Below are 24,804 nucleotides of genomic sequence, written 5' to 3'. Positions count from 1 at the left end.
AGAAATTGTGCTAAAAATAGCAAAACTGCTGCCCCCCAGAGAGACACACTTGGGAACTCTCCCAGCTGTGTATACAGACTCCTTGAGAATGCTTAAATAACATGCCTGGGAACTAGTGGGAAAAACAGCATGGAGGGAAGTTATTTGATGCTGATAAATGAACATCCTGAGCGTAAAATACAGTTCCAGAGAAAAAACAGGAGTCCATTTTCTAAATCAATCAGTTACTGTTCTGTGACTGATTTCTTTTTCATACCAATATAGAAAATTTCACAGAACAGCACATGTATTTAATCAGGAAGAATAAGTATCACAGGGAAACAATGTATAGAGCAATCTGAGAGCTCCAAACCCAAACCTGAGCAGTTGGGCCAAGTTTGCTGAACACATGGGGTCATGGAACACATACCATCTAGGAAGCCTAACACACCAGCAACAGGTATTACAAAGTCATTCTGATACTAAAGACAGAACTCCTTTACCCAGACCTTTCCTGGGTTTGTTCATTTGTTTCCCCATCTCCTTCATATGACTGGGGAAAATGATATTTGAAATTATTAGGGGAAAGAAACAAGACAAAACCCACTGTCTTAGTAGTAAGGTAACAGGCATTGCAGAACCATGTTCAGCAGGTGGCAGGGAGCTACCAGGACAAAAGGCAATACAAAAGTGCCAAAGCCCCTTCTTTCAAACTTCTGGTAATTTTCTGTTCTTCCAACCTCCTCCACCTCCATACAATTTGCTCAGCACACAGGAATTACTCTCTCTTACCAGATAGATCCCACAGACACTGTCAGAACTTTCTTCCTCTTGCCAATTATAGTCAAAGACTGTCCAAAACTGTTGTGCTCAATTTCACAGCACTCATATCATGCTAGACAGTCTGCAGCACCATCCTTTATTCTGCCCCTTGTCCACCCCTGCCTTTTCTGTTAACTTCTTAGAAAAGGCTATTTTAGCCACACTTAGTATTGAGGGTGCTACTCACAAAAACAGCTACATCCTGGCAGCTGACATGGAGAGCAGATGACAATGTTCTTAAGAGACACCTTAGCCTGTGTTGAACGTAATTCAAGTTTGGGAAAGAAGGGAGAAGTGTTAAAAGTACCTACTTCCCAAATGGACTTCCTCATAAACAATCTGTATCTTTCATCAGGGTATTAATGAAATACTTAATGGTCCCATCTAAACTTAAGAATTCTTGTGTCCTCCCAAATCACTACTTACTGATTGGAGCACTTGAATGGAGTTTGACAACACATCCTCCAGCTAATACCACTTGCACGCACACAAGAGCCTTCTAAAATCTCACAAGGCATATATTAGTACCAGTGTAGGAAGTGCCTTTTCCAAAACCTCTGATTACAAAGATCTTTTTACCTAGGATCCAGGCATTTCCAAATCACTATTTCTAAAATTCATGTTCAAGAATTAGCACTGTCAAGATATATATTTTCAGTCTCTCATAGTCACCCAGCAACAAACCTCAAAACAGATTCTCAGTTCTTTACATAATGCTGCAATTGTGTAAAGGCTATTTTGTGGCTAAACACCATTTTACTGTGTGAACTCCCACCAGAAGTCAAAATTATTTCCCAAAAAATAGAAAGAGTATTTAATGTCTGGAAAACTAGAGTGTTCCTCAAAAGATAGACTGACTTTTCTTTTCAATGCCTTTTTTTGGTATCTTGTCTGAGGACAAAGAAAGCAAAAGTCTCCCAGGCACTGGGAGAAGTCATGGATTAGGACACTGGACCTTTTTCTCCCCCATTTTTCCTCCCAGTCTATATGGCTTTATCAGAAAGTAGGCTAGAGGTATCTGCTTATATCAAATGCCATGTTCTACTTTCATAGCCCTGCCCCCACAAGCATCCAAACTTAAAACCCTAAACACAAATCACAGCAACCTAGTTATTGCGCATCAAAGCTGCCACTGTCACTCATTCTCAGGGGAGAAGACACAACCAGACAGTTGACATTCACTCTTTAGCTCACAGCGTAAACAGAAACCAAATCACAGTATCTCTTCTGCTGCTCTGGTAAGGCATTGATCCCACACTACCCTTCAACAACTACCCTGCCAGGCCTAGACTCCAACTGCACCTGTGTTTTCCTCTTAACAGCTGGGCTTTCTGAAGTCCTCTCTTACTGGTCTTTTTAAACTCCTCATCACAATGAAAGTTACTGCGGTAGTGTGTAGAACACACTCCAACAAGAGCATTTCTCTGTTACAGAGGCAGTTTGTGACCACATACTTTCTTATTCAAGGGCACATACCTCTGCCAAGTACAGAAATTGCTTGCACTTAAAAGCAAAGTAACATTCAAAGCTTTTTTTTTAACACAATTAGAGCAGTTTGAAAAGTAAGAAGCTGTCATCATGTGGCAGGCAAAACTACATGGGCTAATGTTATGTGTTCCAAAGACCACTGCTTGGAAACTTCTAATCCCAGTCTAGCACATGTACTGGCAACAGATTTCCAGTCTAGACTCCACAAAAAGCTCCCAGAAAAGTAGTTTTTTCCCTAACAGTCTATTCTGACAGGAGGTCATGTGGCTGCAGATAGAAAATTTGGACATAACACGTGACTTGCTCTCCTCAGTAAAAATGGTCAAAAGCAAGGTTCATGGCAATGGGAACATAACATGGCAAGCCTCTTGAGCAACGAGACCATAGCGAGTTTCTGCCCAGAGGTGCAAAATACCTGCACAGGCAGGGCCATACTGCAGTAAAGGAGATCTCCAGGGCTGCAGTGGCTGAGAGGATGGTTTTGCAATAGGTGCAGATGGCATTGCCTGGGGATACATAGACACCAAGAGGAAAAGGCATACAGTACTACACTGCCTTCCTGAAACAACTCAGAACAGACTGCCATCACTGCAAATTGTTTAAGGAAATAGATTTAAGCCTTCTTTCAGATGCTTCCTCAGTCTGCTTATGGTCAAGCAACCTTTGGAGAAAGCCAGCTTCAGTGTCTGTTCATGGATTTCCAAATGTTACTTAGTTGCTCTGTTAGAGTAATCTCATGTTACTTAGTTGTCATGGGAATTCTGCAGCTCTCCTTCAGTAATGTACTGCCTAAAAATTTAAGCAGCAGAATACCAAATCATTCTTTCAGATTGTTAAACACACTGAGCAAAATTTTCAGCAGTGTTTGCATGATTTGAGACATCCTCTCCCAGCTGATTACCAGTGGGACACAAGCACTTTGGAAAATTTCATTTGATGGTAATGTACCTGACATCAAAGCCATCCCACCAGGTATCTTCCTAATTTAAAGAAGATGCACTACTGTTTTTCTTTGCTATTTACTTGCTTAGTTGCTATATCACTTTATAAAGACCTGTTCAAGCTGACAAAAGAACAAACAATTCAGTGGAATCTAAACTATACCATCAAGAAGTGAGAAATTTATGACACATGCTTTAATTATTGTACTAAGACCCTTTCCTGGCAATCTGCCCCATCTCCCTTCTCCCACCTCATGCACTCTTGCTGCTTGTTACACAGAATCCCATTACTTCATATAGCCATTTCCTCTCCATATTTGTCTCTATTTTTTTGCTGACAGGAACAAAAGAAAGAACAACTTTATTATTATAAGGATCTATTTGAAAATCAGTATCTCAGTTGCTTCCCTGCATTTAGAATTGCATCATATATTGCCCTGGTTTCTCCCTCTCAATACATCAGAGGCAAATTAATCCAGTTCTCAACATCTGACACAAAGCACTTGCAATGAGGGATATAGTGGTTAAGGTCTCATGTCTTCAATTATTTTTACTGAATTGCCTCGTCTATTAAAATTTGCAGTCTTGTAAGAAGTACATTTGAAAAAAGCCACAAGTTTGCAACTAGCTATTTCCAAGTAATTAAATTCATTAATCCAAACAGGGAGCAAGGGAAATAAAACTACTTTCTCCTTCATGCTTTCCCCCCTCTTCTTACTCTGTAATAATTACAAATGCTCTTAACTTACAAAATATTATGACCAGTGCTTATTCATTCAGGTTTTTGCTGTCCTTATCTTTCTTTTGCCAGCGTTAAAACAGTAATTGCCCAGAAATGAGAAAGAATAAAAGGGTTTTCCCCACAGTAAACCTCAAACTTCATCAGTCTCTCAGAAACAAGGCTGTTTGTTGCTTCTTGCATTCTTTAGTTCTTAGGTTTTTAGTTCACAGTATTCAGATTTACAATTTTCCTTTTTCTGCAGCCTGCTTCCACCGTGATACAGAATATTTAATTTCTAATTTCTACCATCATTACCAGAAAAGGAGTTTTGAAAAGAGGATGCAGAAACTCACACATCCACATCCCAAGACCAGACACACATAGATGCACAGGAGCTAAACTGAACTGTAAATTCGAAAGCCTGGACAACTAGAGCTGGTAGCACAGCAACTCAGTGACTAACTTCCCAAGGAGACAGCCGGTCGCTCTGCACAGCTGTGTGTGCTGCTGCATTTGCAGAAACGGGAAAAAGGAGAGGACGAGACAGAACGACCACAGCTTTCTGTCCAGCACACAGCACCCAGAAGCTCCACCTTTCCTCTGTGCAGGTTCAATAGAACACCTAATGTTTAAGAAACTCCATCCTTGTTGAAGCTTATAGACAGAAGTGCCCTCCACAGAAATATGCAAATTGGAACACACCTGGAGATGGCAGAGCTCGAAATACACCGAATGAGCACACACACATTGTCAGCAGCCACCACACTACTGCAAGGCCTTCCACAGTTCCTGTTTTCACACAGATAAGTTAAACGCCTCCTTTTTCAGCATACCAAATACCCTGTACTGTGTTTACAGAGGAAACTACTTGTGCTCCTCCCCGGTTCCCAGAAGGGCAGCTTATCTCAGACTCAGGCCTGCCATCTCCCTCAGGAAGAGCCACAGCTGTGCAGGAGCCATGAGTCATTGGAGAAGGCTCCCCTCCCAGCGGCAGCCAGAGCAAGGGGCACCCACGACACACCAGCTCTGCTCTGCAGAGCCACTTGCTGAACTACATCCTATGGGAACATGCAAGACAAGTCCTTAAGGGCACACACAAAGATTAAGGCCTGTGAACACTTCAGCCTACATATATAACAATGTCTCTTCAATACACACCTTTCCCTGCCTATTCAACAATACAATACACACAGCACTGGCACTACTGCCCCAGACAAAGCTCCAGGCAACCATCAGCATTTCCTGCTGCACGCCCTCCAAGCCTGCTCAGTCAAGGTAAGGGGTTTCTGTTTTGGACACTGTGGGCCAGCTAATAATTTTAGGGAGAATTTGGAGAGGTTGTACAAAGCAGCCCTGGCTCACTCTGGCAGGCAAAGAAGGCAATTCCCTTTGTTCTCTTCCCCAGGGACCAGTCAACCACTCTCTCTGGCCCAACCTGTCATTTCTATAGCTAATGGAACTGGAGAGGAAGTAGCAACCACATGGATTTTCCACCAGAGTCCAGCATTTTGAGAGCCTTAATGCAAGTTTCCAGCACATGTAACATCACAAAGGGTAAGTGAACTTAGTGAAAACAATCAACTGAATATTGATCAGAGGTGAGGGTAATGCAACAGAATTGCAAGAGTCGGGAGTTACATTTCACAAAATAATTTTTGTTGCTAAACAAGACCTTATAAAAATACAATCACTTCCCAAGGAACCACCCTGAAATCCTGTGCCTGGGTGCAAGAAAGGGTTTTTTCGTGACACAAGATGAGTGGAAGGCAGACAATGAATAGGATGCATGTGCTGCCCATTTCCTTTGGTTGAAATACACAAGACAAACTAATATAATGTAACTTCTTCCTGTAAGCATGACTACAGGATAATTCTCTAGCATACAGCTATGATCACAACACAGACCCTTTAACTTTTCCATCAGGAAATCAGGCAGTCACTCCAAATCAGTAAGAAAGAATGCTATCAGAAACAACCTCATACCTGCCAGCCCACGTTTAGGCCAATAAACAACCAGCTTCCTTGCAACAACAACGACCCACTTTTAACATGGCATTTTTACCTTCATCTCTTCAGGATCTATGGGAGAGAGGGGAAAAATTGACCGAGGTAGCCAGAGAGCAGCTTTTCAAGTAACAGCCAGAATACTCTCCCCTCAGAAGCCGGGAGTTGTGGTAATCCCCTTTTTGAAATGCTAATGTCATTACAAGCATAGCCCCAGAAGACAAGCATGGGGCCTGAGTGACAGAGCCTCTGCTGCGGCCGTACACAGATGATTTAAACTGAGCCTTTTGTAACTCTCCTCCCCAAAGCTCCCTGCCCGGCATCATGCTTGACAGGAGCTGCAGCTGCCATCCCACCCTCCCGAGGAGCAGGGGTGCAAAGATCAAGCTGATGAATTGATGCGTGCGGGCCGGGGGCGCAGCAGCCGTGTGCTGCAGCCTTGTGCTCTCTGATGCCAGGACAAAGATGGGCTCGGGGAACACTTGAAACAAGACAAAGCAAAAGGTCCCCGACTGCTCTCTTGCTACTGCTAAACAACTGCACAACAGTAAAAATCATTACAGCTGGTCATTAAACTGGGCACAGCACATACCAGTGTAGGAGAGCACAGCTCAAAGAAACTAATCAGCATAAATCCATCTGTCCTTCCACCTGGGGAAGCAGCTCAGTCTTGGGGAGAAATCCCTCCCATGGAGAAAGCTACTCCAAACGGACAGGGAGCAGTCAACTTCCCCTTCCCCGGCAAAAGCAACTGGAACTATTTGCTGTGACGAGACTGGAGACCACACCAGGCACCACAAGTTTCATCTTGCCATCACATACTATTTAACAATTGACAGATGGTTACCAGAGGGCTTTCTAGTTTTGTTTTCAATTCAGTTTTCATTACATCTGATACCAGTCAGGGAAAACCAACTTCAAGTGATGATTCTGTTGTAAATACTACAGGATTTACTGCAAAAGTGTTTCCTGAAACTTGCCATTTCCTACCATCTCACACTATATGAAAAAAGAGATCAGCACCACAATGCCTGAGAAGTAAATCAAGCCAAGCTGCACACCAAGTGGAATACAGGTTAACTGGAAAAGCAAACGACAGACTGAAACATTTGCCATTCACAAACACTGCTGCATTTACAGCAACACCCACTTCACCATGACAGTGGGTGAAGCTACCCTAACCCCACAGTCAAAGGAGGTGATTGTCCTGCTCTGCACTGCTGTGGCCTCACCTCCAGTCCTGTATGCAGTTTTGGGCACCACAATATAAAAAAGGTATGAAGCTATTAGAGAGTGTCCAAAGAAAGGCCACGAGGATGCTGACGGGTCTGGAGGGGAAGCCACGTGAGGAGCAGCTGAGGTCACTTGGTCTGTTCAGCCTGGAGGAGACTGAGGGGAGACCTCATTGTCTCATTGTGGTCTTCAGCATCCTCATAAGGGGAAATGGAGGTGCAGGCACCAATCTCTGCACTCTTATCACCAGTGACAGGACTTGAGAAAATGACATGAAGCTGTGTCAGGGGAGGTTTAGGTTGGATATCAGGAAAAAGTTTTTCAAGAGGGTGTTTGGTCACTGGAACAGGCTCCTCAGTGAAGTGGTCACGGTACTAAGCCTGAGAGAATACAAGAAGCATTTGGACAGTGCTCTCAGGCACATGGTGTGATTCTTGGGGTGTTCTGAGCAGGGCCAGGAGTTGGATTTAATGCTCCTGAGGAATCCCTTCAACTCAGCATATCCCATGAGTCTATGAAATAATATATAAGAGCCCCTCATCCCACTCCTGCTTAGGTGTTTTAACTCTTACCTAGAGAGAAGTATCTGCATTTAATGAGGAGGCCAGCCTCTACTACCACAGAAAGAAGAAAGGTGACAGACCCTCTGGAAAGAGAGATGTGTTTGGTTTCATTTGTGCACAGTGCATGCTGGCAAGCAGCTTTGAAACCCTGGGTTCAGTGTCAGCTTTTTACAAATAAAACCACAAAAGCTCAGATTCTGCAGGCATCCTCCCTTGGTGCTACTAACAAAAGTCAGGAGAAAAATTTCCTCCATCTGAAGCAACTAATTAAGTCAAGAGTTGAGAGGATGGAAACAGACTTAATGATAAGATGCTTTCCCTGCTGTCAGAGGATGTAGAACAGACATTAATTTTCATCCTCTCAAATCCCTCCATGGCAGCCAATGCAGCCAAGCATGAAATACTCCTGACCTGCCTCAGACAATTGGCCAGAGGTATTCAGTAAAATAGCTATGAATTCACTCACCTTGACTGTAGTCAGAGAATGAATCTCTTCAGATACCCCTAGTTAGCAGCTTATACCAATTCCTCTTTGTTTTACTAACAACAAGAATCAAGGATGCTAAAAGCAGCCCTACCTGTGTCCCAGACAGGCTGCAATGTTCCTTTTCCCCATGCAGTCATACCACTCCCTGCCCAAGGACTCAACTCATACCTAGGACCAGCTCATGACTGGAAAGACCTTGTTAAAGTGGGACCAGACATGACCAAGGCAATACTGACAGGAAAAATATACAACAACATAAAATCAAACAAACAAGCCCAAAACAAAACCAACAAAAAAAGAATCCAGTTCTCTGAAAAGGTGCTCCAGCCCTGAGGAGTCTCTACAGCTGGAGTCATGTGCCACGAGGCAGTCAGTTCTCCAGGATGCTAAGAGGAGGCAGGGAGGCAGAACTTCTCACAGGAGCTAGCTAACCTCTTCCAGCACAGCACTCACACTGCAGTTCCAGCGTGGTTGTCCAGCAGAGGTGTGGCCTTACGCCAGCAGACAGCGATCTGGCCACCACTGCACACACCTCCTTCTCCCACACAGCCTAAGTGCACTAACAGGGCCTGCATTGCCAGTCTTGTCATCTGTCTCCGTGTTTCACTACGCTCCAGTGACAAAAATTTACGAGGGTCCTGTACCAACAGAGAACTCAGCAATCCCAGCACTGTACATCTCCCCTCAACTGTTCCAAAAGTGGAGTTCAGCTCACTAAATGCCATGGAGGAAACAGTCACCATCAAAGCATGAACTGTCAACTTGAAGATAACATTTAAATATTTGAGAAGTAAATGCAAATAAAGAGATTCAAAGTGAGAAGGCTCAAAGGTCAACCCTGCTTTGGGCTAACGGCATTAACATTTGCAGCAAGACTTGTTTGCTGGGAAAGGCAAAGAACTGGAGGACTAAAAGAATAAAATGTAAAAAAACAAACTCACCACCTTCATGGATTTTACTAAGACTTGCTCTTAAAGGTATACTCATTGCAGATTGTATTGTGATTATATTCAAATTTCTCAGTTTACATACAAAAAATTAGTAATTTCCTCCTTTGAGAAAAAGTGACAGCTGAACCCAAACAGGCAAATTATAAACCTTTTACCTTTTCTTCGTATCTTACAACCTAAGTCATTTACACCAAAGAAAGTGTTTACAATGAAACCTGAAGGTTGTCCTTCAGGCACATTCAACTGTTACTTCTGCTAGGGAAAGCAAAACCAGGGACAGAAGGGAAGTACTAGCTTCAGGATAATACAGAGCATTACAGATACTTTACACACTTTGCCTGTGCAAAAGAGAAGATGTGCTGCAGCACAAAGCATGGCTCAGCACAACTCATACAGTATGGTTCCTTTTCAAAAAGCACACCAGCAGGCCCAAAACCTGCACTACTGGAGACTGGTTACACAGCAGGGCATCCCCAGGGCTCTGAGTTTCAAAGATAGCTGCTCTGAAGTTACAAGAGGAATGGGCACAAGGAAACTGTTAGAAATCCATATTTCTCTCCTGCCATGACAGAGATATATCAACAGCTGTGAGTTTTGTTTGACAGACCAGAAAGCACATTCCCAAAGGCCTCTGCAGCATCAGCTAAGTCTCCTGGAGGTTAAATCTCCAGCATGCTGGTGGTCCAGAATAAACGCAGCACTAGAAGTCATTTGTCCACTCTAACATAATTTCATTCCACACTTACAGTGACATACAGACACCACCTGGAAGGGATCATCATCAGCAAGGAGTGTTGACAAGGATTTAGAGTTGGGCAGCTTTAATAGGTTTATCTTCTTTACAAAAAGGGTTCCTCTATAGGGGTGAAGCAGCCAAACAAATGCAGGATACGGGGAAGAGCAAAGCAGCTTTTAAACACTAAAGTGAACACAAACTAAGAAAAGCATAACTTTGAGAAAGTCAGATACTACTCTAAACATGGCAGCAACTTCCACTTGAAATTCCTCCCTACATCATCTTTCACAGAAATTTGCTATATGATCATTCACAATTTTTCATCCCCAGATCACCATTAACGATGTTCGAGCACTTATAGATAGGCATAGCCAGTGCTCCAGTAACTGGTGTCTTCACCTTGGATCTGCTTCTGCCTCAGATTTCTGCACTTCAGTCCCCGAAGGGCACATGCACTTCGTAACCTTTATTTCTTCAACTCTTCATCAGTGTCTCACAAGTCAGTCTTGTTGCCTACAGAAAAGCTTCAAAATCCTGATGTTGTAGAGGCATCCTCCTGCATTAAGATATTTACCTAACCCTTAAGAAGTAAACACACATATTTTACTACTAGAGTTCTCCCTCCCAAGAACATAATATTCTCAACTGTTCTAATCTACTTGCATAAATAAAACACTACCTTCTTTTAGGATTTGCACTACTTAACCACTAAGCCACTAATTTGCTTTATAAACCACTAGGATCTTTTTCATAACTCCATCTCTGGAAGCAGTCACCCTCCTGTTTTGCTGCACTCCCCTCCTCTCCTTCCTAGAATCTTATTCTCTACTGATCCTTATTCACGTTCAATATCTTCTACCACCTTCCTACAAATCCCCATTTGCCTTACAACATTGGTAAGAGCACAAAAAAATTTTATTTTCTTTCTGGACAGTTTTATCAGTGTCTAAGGATATGTCTGACACAAAATTCTTTACACACCTCGTTGGTCTTTTTCTCAGGACACAGAAAATGTTCTTTCTAGCAAGAAATGCAGCAGCAGCATTCGACTTTCTAATTATGACTCTGCATGTGTCAAAGCTCACTGTGTTTCTTCCCTGTCTGTGGGCTGAAAACTCAAGACAACAACCACCAGAGGTGCTTATCTCACTCTACAGCAAGGCAACATTTTTCAAGTAAGACATATTTTTCCCTTTACTGACAAAGTAAAAGATGTATCTCAAAAGCAGCAGCAATGGTATTTTTTTGCTTTTAAACAAGAAATATTTTCCCAATTGAATTAAGATGACTGGCCAGACCTAAAATGCTGAGTCCACAGGATTTCAAGTTGCTCTTTTGTTACCCTACTGTTCAATTCTTTGGCTTCTGCTCCCACTGAAACGCTTCCTACTATATCAGGTGGATAAACACACTTATTTTTCCATTCACAGCATTGGACCTATAGAGAAGAAACACAGGAGCTATCTCCATCCAGCACCAGCCGTGCCAAAGTACACAAGCAATGAGGGAGCATCCCAACAACCTCTTGAGATTAGGCAGTCTTCTCAGTACAAGAAATCCAGAAGTTCCCCTCCCCATTCCATAACAAGAGGATCACTGTACTAGGCTGGGCCAAAAGCTTATTTTATTCTTCAACAGTTTAGCAACAAGCCCGCTCCAGCCCAATGCACCTAGCACATCCTGTAACTCATCTATGCAGCCCCACACCTAAGGGGTTACTTCAAATCCCTTTAACAACATCTGGAAGCAGTCCTCCAACTCCAATGCAACACTTTGCAGAAGCAGAGCCTCAGGAATTCCTGTTTGCAAGGGAAGATGAATGCTCCCCAGAGGTTTCAGTTCATTAAAAGAAAAATGTGTTTTTATATGCAGACGAGCACACACAGATAAGCAGGTATACAACCTCTTGTGACAATGCCATAATCCTCTTCCAATTACTTTCACAAAGGTACAAACATTTCTGAGCTTGCTGCTCAAGTGCCTTTAGTACCATATTCACTCCTGACTATTGACAGCTTGTTACCAGCAGTGTTTCAGCAGTCCTCATCTAGACACAGATTCTCAGGTTTAGCAGAGCCTTGACAGATTCGACCACAAAAGCTGAAAACTCAACCATCTACAGTTTCCTACCTTGCCCTACCACTTGTTTATTCCTTACCATCCATGTCAGCATACTGAGGTCATACCCACAGCTTTACACACCACACACCAGCTATTCCAGCAGTATTTGTATTAACAGCCCAGGCTGAAGTTTGCTACAGTTCCACAGCAAATGTACTTCTTGCTCTGCCATCCCCTCTGCAGAACCATTATCAGCTGGCAGCATGAACAGGAAGTGGTAACTACCTGTGGTACTTCAGTTAAATATAAGGGCTGGAGAAGCATTGGCAGACATGGGTCACACAGATGAAAAACATTCCATATATTCTAAAAAAATAGTGCCTCAGCTGCTCTGAGATCCAGTGTAGGATTCAAAAGGGACAGAAAGCAGGAAAGGAATTGGGACAAGGCAATAAACAAACTTTCTTCTATCCCACTGTCAGGACTTTTCCTGTAATACTAGGGAAAAACCCAAACTCTTCCCAAATGATTGCCTCTAGCAAATAAAAAGGAAAGGACTGAGTGAAAATAGGAAGAGACAGAGAAATCTGTATCTTCAGCCTAGCAGGTAGCAGTCCTCAAGGAACACCAGGATGGTGATGAGTCAGAACCTGGACTGTAGTTCACAACTAGTTTCTCCTGAAGAACAACTGCCATTTAGCACCCTTCCTGCTTCCCTCTGCAATGAAACTCATACCAGATTCCACCTTTTGCATTCTAACTCAAGAAGCTACGATGAATTGGACCAGACAGCTCTTGAGGTTTTTCCTAAAACAGCTGATTTTCCTGCTAGCAACCATAGCCAAGAATTGAAAGCCCCTTAATGTTATGTGCATGTGATACTGCTTTTCTTGCCAGGAGTAATACTCAGGCATTGAATAAAAATAGAGGATTCAGATGATCCCATCAGCACTTCTGTTAACCCCCACTTTCTGAAGACCAAAATTTGCTAGGTGGCAAAATTCCCCTTCCACACCTTTAAATTCTTCTTCATTAATCCATTCCCCTCAGATTTTGTTCCTGTGGTGTGGTTTTTTTTTGTTTTGTTTTGTTTTTTTCAGAGGAGGAGGAAAGTTCAGACTAAACAAATCCTATTTCAGAGTTTAACAAATACACACAGAAAATTTTATTTTATATATTTAGAAGAGATAAGGAAACCAAATATGCTTCCCAACTGATTCCGAAGTTGCATGCATCCATAACACGGCCACTGGAAAGACTTTAAGCTTTTTCTGAGCACATGAAATAAAAAGCAGGAGTATCCAATGGAATATAACAAGAATCATGCTGAGATATTCACTTTTCTTGATTAAAGGAAATGAAAGATTTTTTTTACCTCAGCCTATCCTCTCAATACTCTGTCAGCCTCTCAAAACTCTCAGAAGCAGCATGTCTCTGCATTTAATGAACTATTTATTCTGACTTGTTGTTTTCTTGAGATATTTGAAGTCAAATGCTGTAGAAGGCACAAGAACCCTTCCAAGCACAGTGAAAGGTGGGAAGCTGATCTCCCTCTCTCAAACTGAGGGCAGCCATCATTCCCAAATCCAAGGGTCAAAAATGAAAATGGGACATAGAGATTAATCTCAAGCCTATCCAACACAACAAAAAGTATAATGGGAATCCTAGCTCACAGACACTTATACTAACCAGTAAAATATCACACTCATTTCTCATAGTACAACAGTGAATGTAAGTCTACTCACATGCAGGTCCTTTGGATTTGCTTGGCCAACCTAGGACAGACAAAAAGAAAATTCAGGATTATTATTATGCTATCATGGTTTAAGCCAGCAGTTGGCTAAACATCACAAAGCTTTAACTCATTCTTCAGCCACTAGAACACATTAAAATTTAAAAAGTTATGTGGCTTCTTGAGATCCTTATTACTCCCTTCAAGCCATTTACTTAAGTGACATTGCCTGGGTCAGTGTGTGTAGCAGTGTGAATATTACTATAATTATATGAATAGTCTAATTCTGAGCCCACCTGCATCTGCTTCCTAGCCATCTTTGCAGCCTGGCCATTATTCTGCAGCTCCTCACCATGCTCTTCCATACCACTCTGCTCTTATTAAGCTCTACAAAGGGAGTGGAAAGAGGAATTGCTCCTGAAAATGCACCCTCCCCCTTCTCTCCACGAAGAAGGCCACACTGCTTTGGGCTGACACTAATTTCTCCAAACCCACACTTGCATGATGCATACAGGTTAGAATCAAGATCATCTGTTCATGCATGACACTTTCCACATTTCTGTCTGGCCATCCAGTGCTACAGTGTCCTTGTTTTCAGGGCCATTGAATTCATCCCTAGCTGTATAAACGCCTTCCTTTCAGCAGCATAATCAGAAACAAAGGAAACCTCTGCTTCACAGAGATTTCCCAAAGAATAGGAACAAGTCTGAATCTGCTCAATGAGCAGAGTGCGCTCTGACAAGCTGCTCTCTGCAATGCAAACAAGAGCTCCAAGAGCTCTGTGCAGAATAACCTTGGCACTGAAAAGACCTTAGAACAGCAAGCAGCAGATTGGCTGCATTTGCATCACAGACAACACACAGGAATGAAGTGGTTTCAGTTTATTCAAGCTCAATTTATCACTTTAATGGCAATCCTAAAAATTAAAGAGCTAACTTTATAGCATTTTGCACATGCAGTCAACAAAAATCAGAATGTGTCTAAATCTAAATGGACTTAGATTCCCAAGCCTGCATTACTATTAATTTTTAAAGGTTAATATTTACACTCTCATTTATGGGTATTGATATTTGCTTAATTTGGGATGTTTAATACTTTTACCAACACATTTACTTGCATTTCCCAGGGTCAGGAGATGCTATTATCAATAATGAAAGGCCCAACCTGTTTTGATAGATTTCTGACAGAGCCAGTCATGAATCCAAGAGAGATTACACATTTGGAACATAAATCATAGGAAGCTTTCAGAGTATTTTACAGGCTACATGTTAAAATTCAATGAACAACTTAATCTGATCTACTGTCATTCTTCCAAAAATAGCCCGGCCAGGCAGGAGGACCATTGTGAATGAGATATAAATACAAGGCCTTAAGGGACAAAGATGGGAGGGAGAAGGGGTAAAATTACAAAAGTCACAGCAACAAAATAAAAAATGGAGAAGCATTATCTGTGGAAATGCAGATAAAAAGGTTGTCATTGCTCCTCTCCAATGCTTCAAAAATTCCCCATCTCTATCTACTAAGCATCCTGGCTCTTAGCTACATTCCAGTTGAACCCTGAAAGAAACAGAAAGACAGATGAAGAACTAAGCCTCAGTATTACTGAGGAGCTTTCCAAGTCTCCTTGCTTGCTCATTCCTTCATTATTTCCCGCAATTAATCTTGGAGAACTTGCCAGACAAGGAAAAACACTGCAACAGTGATAAAGCTCAAAAATATTCCTGAGCAACACTCAAGTTTCCATAAATCCTTCTCTTCTGACACAGCTTCACTGCTTGCCTATTACCAAATGCTGCATTTGTTTTGTGTTAAAATATGTGGTCATTTTCATATTCATGGATATCTTCCCATGAAAAGGGGACAGTTCCCCCAAATTCTGCAGTATGTTAGTGACTAAGCAACTTATATTCATCTCATGGCACTTGAGGATATTTGGATAGATTGCTTGGGACAAAGTATTTTTCTTAAAAATCCATGCATAAATAAAACCAATTTATTACCAGAGGACAGAGCAGATGCTTGCTGACTGAAAATGAGTCTGCTCTCTGCATTAACCACATGGCAAAGAGAACATCTTCCTGCCCAGACCATGAATATGTCTCTAAGCTTCCTGGAACTTAAGCAATAGAATTTTTAAGCAGCAAAATGATTGCAATACAATATACCTCAGATGGTTTTATACATACAAATCACAAGCTCTGCTTTCTTACTCAGGGCTGAGCCAGATATTGTCTCCATGCTTGTCTTCTTATGAGAACATTCTTCAGCTTTTATAGCAACTTTAAGCTTGTCACACTGGCTCCACATTCAAGATAAGCACTACCACCACAAGATTTAATACAGTCTCCTGCTTCATGTTAACATTGTTTTGCTCTGCTTGCTCTGAATGACTTTGCTATGCAAAGTAAAAAAGTGAGGATGGCAAGGTGGTTGGGGGGCCAAGATGAGGGAAAGTTGATTTTCCAAGCGCCTCGCTAGTACTCTTTGTTTCTCCATCTGGCTCTCTGCTCCTCAGCTGACTTGCTCATTAATGTTACTCATGGCTGGCATGATGCTGCAGGTTCATGACACATCACTGAGCACCCCCCATCCCTCCCAGCAATTGCATTTTGGGTTGCTACATCCCAGTCTTGGAAAAACTGTACATGGAAGAGCTCCTCAGCGAGCCCTTCCCCAGGACTTCTTCCCCTGCATGTCTTGCCCTCTGCTATGATCCTGGCTCCCCTCTGATCTCTCACTTCCCCTGCAGGAAATGGTTCCTGCCTAGCCGCTGTAATCCTGTTTAGCTGATGATCTACCTTGATCAGTTCACCACAACTGGTTTCAGATCCTGAAGCAAAAAGAACACAGAAAGGGAAATACAATGCAGAATCACTCTTGGGTCTTCTGGCATGCCTAGCTAGTGCTTTTGTAATGTGATTGGATTGGATGTCTCAAAAATTATATTAAAAAGGATTGTCAGTATTGTGGCAGCTTTTCCCCAGCAGTCGTCCATGCACCACAAGGCATTTGCATACTTATTGCAGTCTCAGCTGAAGGTGCTGCAGTGCCTAATGGGGCTTTCAGATGGTGATGGTGCCTCAGGCTGGCATATCTGACAGGCCTACATCTGAAATGAGGCAGTGACACTATCACCAACAATACCAAAGTTGGGAAAAAAAAACATGGATAGCCCAGATCCAAAAAGATCTTGTCCCTTTCCCACTGTCACTAACTATTCATGACAATTTGTCATGCTCTTAAAGGTGTCTTCCCCATCCCCTCACTACCTACAAGGCTAAAATCAGGTGAGGAAGACATATAAGCCTGAGATACCTGATTTCAGCAGTCCCTCCCTTCCAACTCAAAGAGCCAGGAATAGCAAATGGAAATCACTCCAAAACTCCTCCTCCAGAAGTTTTCAGCACCAGCAGACTTTTCCATACAGGATCACCTCAACTTTGACTGCATCTGGCAGCTAATGTTTATTCTGCTTTACCACACGGATGCTGAGGAATGTTGGTCACATGACATTCTCAGGTGCCATGATATGTCAAATAAATAGGACTTTTTAGAGTTATGTCAAGAACGGGGGTTTTCTTTACATAGGCAAGCTAATGCTCTACATTACAACAGCTGCTCAAGTCAAATCTGTCTTTTTGGGATTAACTCCTTCAAAGTTCTTGCAAAAGCAAACAAAGTTCCTCCTTCCATCTCACGCCTCCGATGACCAGACATTTCTCTACAGACAAAAACTAGATCGTGGCTGGTCTGAGAAAAAGACATATTTCAAGGTATCCTGAGTAACAAGCACATACTTCACATCAAATACTACCTTTCTGAGTATCCAGCACATTTCTTTCCTCCACTCATTTCTAAAAGGCAGACTTCCCATCTCTGATGACATTTTTCATATCATCCCATTCCACTGCTTTTTACACTATTCACGACACTCATCCATCCAAGAAACATCAAGAGATGAGGGGAGAAGGAAAACTTAAGCTGGAAAAAGGGTCCAGTAGAGAGGCGCAGGTGTTAAGGTGTCAGAAGATAGCATACAAGGAAACACTGAACAGATTCATCAGCTGTGCAAAAGAGCTGGACACAATCTCTGCTTCTAGCCCTCCACATGAGCAGTTGCTTCAAGGCACACAAATAACACTGTTTATATGACAATCTCACTTAACAAAATCACGGTCCATGCTCTTGAGATGCCCCAAGTGTCCCCAGCTGCAGTGAAGGGATGAGAATGGAGGGGAAAAAACCCATGGAAATCAAAACTACAGGATGAAGAACAAGCACTTATTCACTACTACGCAAGAATCATTCAGTTCAGACACTTCCCGCTCTGCTCAACAAGTAGTGATGGAATTTTTCCTGTGTACAAATACATCAACCACCACCAGTTTTCACCTAAAAATACACAGCCACTTCCAAACTTATATACCTCCCCCTCCCTGTAGCATATATAAAGATTTCACTTACCGGTGGACTGTGCTTCCAAGATAAAGGAACCAAAGAAAACTAGCAGACGAAATAACCCATGGCCAGTCAAGGCAAGAGATGATCCTGTGTTGCTCTTTGATGCTACCATTCCATGGCACATCTTTCACCCACCAAGGTTTCTTTTTAAAAAATTTCTGAAAGATCTGGTTGATCAGGAGCACCTTGGTCTAAAAAAAAAAACAGACAAAGCAAGAAAAAATGTTGAGCCAAACACCTACAGCATCTGGAGAGGGAAAAAAGAAAGTTAGAAACAAAGAGAAACCTTTTATGTGTTCTAGCACTTAGGAATTTTACTAAGTATTCACAGTTCTCAAGGTAACAGGAGCAGAAAAAGCAATCTACATAGGAAAGACTAAAAGGACCTGTATTAGAGAGAGACCATAACTTTTCACTCGCTGATGTTTCAAATGTGAAGACTGCCTAGCTTATAATTAATTTTAGCTTTTCCCTTCAAGACAGCCCCAGAGGACATAGCATCTGGAAGATTTGTTTCAAAAATACTTCAAGAGAGCCAGTCTTTCTCCACTCCCACCACTTTTCAGAGGGTCTCCAAGACACAGCAGATAAATCAATCAAATGCTTCTTCAGCCACCTGGAGAGGCACAGCAATGCTGACAGGCAGCCGGCAGGCAAACGCATGCTTATGAGGAGGAATGTAAAACAACTTGCAAACCTCAGGTGTAATGATCTGACAGGACAGAGCAATTAAAATTGCAGGATGTGACACTGCTCATACCTGAGGACTGAGGGATTCACCCACAGCCTATGAGGCACTGTCACAGCAAAAACAGCCTTGTACACAAACAAACAAAGCACGGCTGGGAAACAGAGAAAGCACAAAGCTCAACCCATACTTTTAATGAAGACCCAGCAGAACAAATTTCACCACCCTATTATAGTTTTAACCTGCAAGTCCTCCAATGGTAAACACACCAACAACCAAGCAACCCACCAAAAAACACCCTGGAAAAACAAATCAACCAATAAAATAAAAACAACCCCAAAACCCCACATGGAAACACATTTCAATACTTGTGTCCTGCTATTCATTACACATCTGAAGCTCTCAGGTGAAAACAAATTTGCCAAAATTAATGGTTTTTATACCTGACAACAGGAATAGTTTTAATTCTGAGGAAAACCCCATTCAGCCACAGCTTCTTCAGTTAAATGAATCTGCAGACTGAAGGAGGATTAGTTTTTTTAATTCATTTTTTATTTTATTTCCAAGTTTCCCAAGGAAATTCAAAACTGCTAATCTGTGATAATCTCAAAGAGATCTGAGAAGTGCAGAGGCAGGTATCGTACTCTTTTGCACCTTGTAAGGACAAACAGGACATCTGGGTTAGCACTCCTACTACTGGGGAAGGCAGAACCTTCAGATCCTTAAGTACTCCAAGATTAAAGCAATACACCTGCACTGACTAGAGAAACACACGACTCAGCCTCAACTCACATTTCCAATTACTCAGGCCAAACAGTAGATGCATTATAGGAGGGCATATGTAGATCTGTCAATAAACCTGGTAGCCATTCAAATAAAAAAAGGGTTTTCCCCTAGATCCATGTCACTACTATGCTTATACTTCACAAAAAGGCTATCTTTAAAATTTGGATCTTTCTTTTGGGATCTCTCTCAGAGAAAAATTCTTTGCCTGCATACACCCTGCCTTGAAATGTCATTTCAAGATGACAAAATGTCATGTGTATTGGAGCTGCTGCTACAATAAACTCTGTGTCTACCCCTTTTGTTTCTTACTTCATTTGGAGGGGGAGGGAGAGGAGTGAATCTATACCACTATGCCGGCAGCACAGCCTATAGTTTTCTCATGTATTCCACAAATACGGAGCCAATGCTTTGTTCAGCAAACTTCCACCATGCAGAAGGGAATAAGGATACTTTCACTTACCTGCTAGAATACCTTCAGCAAAAATTAGACCATGGAATGAAAAAAATACTCTATGTGAGAAAGCCAAGCCAGTTAATCTGTACATCTGCCCTGTCCTCTCAAGTCAGACCTCCTGCATGGTATCTAAGTTCATATTCAATATTCCAGGCCAACAGACAGCTGCTCTCCTCCAAGAGTCACTGCCCTATACAGAATTACAGCTCTGAAAAAGCAGTGCACCATCTTCAACAAACGCCCTTCTGATTAAACCAAGAAAGCTCTGTCCTCCCTATTCCAATTTAATGAAGCCTCATTAGTATAGAACTTCTGAAAGTATTGCCAAAGTATTTTTTAAAGGTGGCCCTCCCTGCCTTTGGAACAATACATGTCAGGTGACATAGCAGCAGCCAGGAGAGGTAGGAAGAGGACATGCAATTACCACAAAATTTGCTGAGCCCACCTAAGGTGTGCTGCCTTTCACCAGAGGCGTTTTCCTCCCCCAAAGACTGCACCTAGAAGTCAGCAATCCAGTTCTGGTCTCTGAACAGCAAACAAGCTAGAAATACCTAAAACAAGAATATCTTCAGGGGGAATAATTTATTGATTATTCTTGATTCACTAACAGATTGCTCCAAAGCACAGCACTGTTTCTCTCCTTTCTTTTAAAATCAGACATGGTTTCCACACCTCTTTTTAGCTATCAAGTCACTCCAATCCCAGGTTACCACGTATCCTGTCTATCACAGGCCTGGGGCTGGCACTCCAGGAATGCTGTAAATTGATGCTGCTATGCCTACAGAAACATCCCACTAAGCTGATATAGTTTGGTGTAGATTTGAAGGAGACTCAAGGGTGGCCAGTCCATTCAGTGGGTGACAGCATAGAGAAACCCCTCAGGATTGTTAGGAGACATGGGCTACAGGTACTGCTTGTGAGGATCCTCCCTTTGGGCTTCAGCCAAGTTACAAAACTTGTTCCCAGCCTTGACTGTTCCCTGGCAAAACCAGAAGAAGAAATTCTGGCTAGATATTCCTTTTTCCTAGAGGAAAGCTGAATTTGAGGCTATTTAGACAGACATTCAACGCTCTGAAAATTGACTGTTTTAGCACACTCCTTATACCTACAGCTCAGGGGGAAGCAGCTTTCCTAACAGCTCCTCAGGCCTCCACTGCCTGAAGTTAGCTGGAGTGCAGTGTAGATCACACACATTTGTCAGACATACTCCCAGGGGCGTAGCTTAACAATTCAGGGGGTTGGGAGAATCAAAGTGTACACAAAGCATTAAGGAACAGGCTGCTTTCTTTAATGGATGCTAAGAACAATAAGGCAGAAGCTGACACTAGCACAAGTATGAAGAGCAAGGACATTTCAGATTCATTTCACATGCTACAGCCTAGGCTGAAGGGTTATGTAAGGATTAAGTTTAAACAAAGATGTTTACAAAGATAATATGTAGTACAGCCAGCAGCGCCCATAAATACAGTAAGGAGTGGAGGAGATTTTTCTCTGTTAAAAGTATATCAGTCAATAAAGGTGGAGGGTTTTTTGCTTTCTTTATAATGTGAACCTTGAAAAACACCTACTAAATATGGATAAGACAATAAGCCATCCTCTATATCCATAAAGTCAATAGCCACACACCCTCTTAGGGAATGCTATGAACCAGTGAAGAAGTACCCATTGCTCGCAGCTTAGGGACATCTCCATCTCTTCAAGTCTTGGAATCGAGCAAGGTTCCCAGTGATGCTTCAGCAAGAGTCCCTTTCGTTGCATGGCCAGCCCTGCTTGCACAGGGAGCAGTAGTTTGCTTCTACATAAAGTCCTCAAGCAGACATCAACTCCCACTGAAACCATGCAAGCCAGACTCCCTGCTTGCTCTTACACCACCAGCAGCCCTTTCCAAAGATGACACACTTATATATGGCAGGAGCTCTCTTTAAGATAAGCTCTTTGGGGACCTTTGCCATTTATCTTCCAGACCTTCAGAAGCTGGCAACTCATATCCCTTGATCCAAGATCCCTTTGTAAGCATGTGTAAATGTGTAAACAGGATTATGACTTTATTTTCTTATTTTTCTTATTTTGTCACAGAAGGACTCCTAGGTCCACATGGAAAAGCATTCTTTGGAAGGTCATATGCTCAAGACATGCTCTGGACAACAAGAGACTGGACAGTCTGAAGCTCTCTAGTTGCTCAAAATGCCTGGCACAGTTATGACCTGTGTCACTGTTGTTGGAGAACAGGTCTTCAAAAACCTGAATTCTTCAAAGTTTATTTAGGGAAATGTTCAGAATGTTTGGAATGCTACTGGCTTGCTTTTAAATACCATACTTGAAACTTAGCAAAAGAAAATTAGCTATCCTCATGCACACAAGAAATCTCTATTTTATCCACATGATTTCCCCCTCACAGAATAATACTCCGACATTGTTTGCTAACTCTTGAATGCACAAAGCAAAGATCTTAGCAGTGGCATGAGTGATGGGTGTGCACAGCATAGCTTTTGAAAAGCTAAGCACAAGTGTTGTTCTTGCCTCCTGGTCACGCTGCAAGTGGAATCTAATGTAAGCAGTGTGGTTTAGACGATTTAACCTTCACCCTTAGTTGCTGGTTTTGTTGTATCCTTATTTTGCCTGCTTTTAAAAAGCAGTTAAGCTTTAAAGCAAAAAAGTCATCCTTCTGGCTGCTAAATAAAAAAAAGTACAGAAAAATCAAGTCCAAGTGACAGCAGAGGAAAGAAATCCTTCATTACACTTACTTTCTATGGTTAAACCAGTTTAGTTTAAAGCTTTTAAAAACAGAATTGTGTTTTTAACATTTAGGAATAGCATCACAATTCAATTACACTGTTCAGTTTAAGTTAGGAACAAAGGAAAAAACCAAAGCCTTTGAAGTTACCTGCAGGCAGTTCAGAAAAATCTTAATAATCTGACTTTTCAGCACAGCCAACTTTGAATTATTCAGGATAATGGGAAAAGGTGGAAGAGGAAAGGAGGAAATATGAAAAGCCAAACACCTTGTAACACTCCTCCTGTCCAGTAACCAGATTATGTGTTTGGTAGCTTCATTTTACATCTTCATACTTAAATTATAAAAAGGCAGGTTTCTGCATAGCACAGTCACAGCATAAAGCAGATGGGCAAATTGCACATATTCCCTGCTACAAAGAAGAATCAATAAGAAAGACCAAGCTGCTTATTCTGGACATTGGAATCAGCACACACACTACTGCAAAGAAACCAATTGCTGAAGTGAAATTCAAATAGCTGAATTTCCTTCCTCATTCCCCAGCTGTGCTGAGGATTTGGCCTACGACCTTCCAATTTGGCTGTTTCTTTCATAGAATTGTTTTAATTTAGCTTTTACCTGCTCTCTCCCACAAAGGTTTCTAGAACACTTCTTTTAAATTTTAAAATGTTAAATTAAAAAAAAAGAATCCCAACAAATGAAACCAACAATTGATGATGCACAACTTCTATTTTCAAGAGGGAGCATTAGAGTTTGCACAGAAAGAAGCCTGCTGGACAGGTTAAACTCTGAAACTCCATTTTAATCTCTGATAAATGGCATGTACCTAACTCTCCACAGACTCACTAAGACACACCCAAGCTTTAAGCCAGGGAACTGGATTTTTCACTACCGGATAATTAGTACCTTACACTGATAAAGTCACACCAATATTCTTACCTAAAGTGAATAAATCTGCAAGATTCACCAATTTGCACATCTTACTCCCCAGCTTCCTTCAATCTACCCTTCCTATCACAGGCTCAAGTCCTTTTGGCATGGAGATCATGCTTTCGTACCCCTCCCTTGTTTGCCTCCTTATCTCACTTGATGCTCCTCTAACCATCCTGAGGTTAGCCAGGCATATTTTCCTGTGGGCTGATTGCAGGGAGCACTTCTTCCAGATACTCCCCTTCCATGCTGGGTGCAAGCCCTTGTATACCAGCTTCTTCCCTGCTGCAGCCCAGAGAAATGGACAGCAGGTTCAAAGATATTCCTGAAGGGACCAAACAAGCTTCCACTCCAACACTCCTTTTAAAGGTAAGTAACAAGGAAGGAACAGACTTTCCAAGGGGTGTGCAAAGAAGAGGTGCAAGGTTGCCAAGGGGAAAAGGAGTGGTATTCAGTACCTCTCACTGTCCATTCCATGATGGAAATGCTCAAGTCAGTGTGGATTAACAACTGCCAAGCAGGGCTCGGTTTTCATTCTTACAAATAGCACTCATACTTTTAGAAACAGAATCAGAGACAAACTATTAGGAGCAGTCTCAGTATTGTGTGATCCTTCCCCATCTCCACATACCGTAGTTGTCATGACACATTCGCACAAGATTCAAATTGTATTACTTAATTAAAAAAAAAAAAAAAAAAAAAAAAAAATCCAATTTTCCTTGCTTTGGTAAGCCCAAGAGAAAGCCCTAAATATCATTAGCTCCCCAAATTAAAGGCATATTCTTTAAAGACACAGAATTTCACTGGAAAATTTTTCTGTTTTACTTGGGAAGAGGAAGATAAGAGATCAAAATCCATTGTCCTTCCAAATAAGGAAGAAGTTAGTTATGGCAGGCTGTGAACTTACAGGAACCAGTAAGAAGAAAAACAGAGCAGCAGAGGAGCAGCGGAAGAGTTAGGTTAATGCACACAATTCCAATGCACTGCAGATTTCTGCACTATTACAAAAATGCTTATTGCAGTGGGATCATGTC

General features: G+C 41.9%; 1 protein-coding gene across 5 annotated transcripts in view; it reads right to left on the bottom strand.

Annotated features, from left to right (window-relative positions):
* SUSD6 (sushi domain containing 6) overlaps nt 1–24,804 on the bottom strand; it is a 93,055-nt gene that overhangs the window by 28,478 nt on the left and 39,773 nt on the right. For 3 of the 5 annotated variants that reach the window (XM_068193253.1, XM_068193254.1, XM_068193255.1), the window contains 2 exons: nt 18,182–18,369; nt 13,731–13,760 (listed from right to left, as the gene is read on the bottom strand). In XM_068193253.1, the coding sequence (XP_068049354.1) occupies nt 13,731–13,760; nt 18,182–18,302 (151 nt within the window). In that variant the 5' untranslated portion in view covers nt 18,303–18,369. Of the gene's footprint in view, nt 1–4,653; nt 4,774–13,730; nt 13,761–18,181; nt 18,370–24,804 lie in introns of those variants that run through there. The other 2 variants (XM_068193256.1, XM_068193259.1) reach the window with 2 other exon arrangements.

This window comes from Anomalospiza imberbis, chromosome 6 (assembly GCF_031753505.1).
Source record: "Anomalospiza imberbis isolate Cuckoo-Finch-1a 21T00152 chromosome 6, ASM3175350v1, whole genome shotgun sequence".
Lineage (NCBI taxonomy): Eukaryota > Metazoa > Chordata > Aves > Passeriformes > Viduidae > Anomalospiza > Anomalospiza imberbis.
This window is presented reverse-complemented; position numbering and strand designations above follow the sequence as displayed.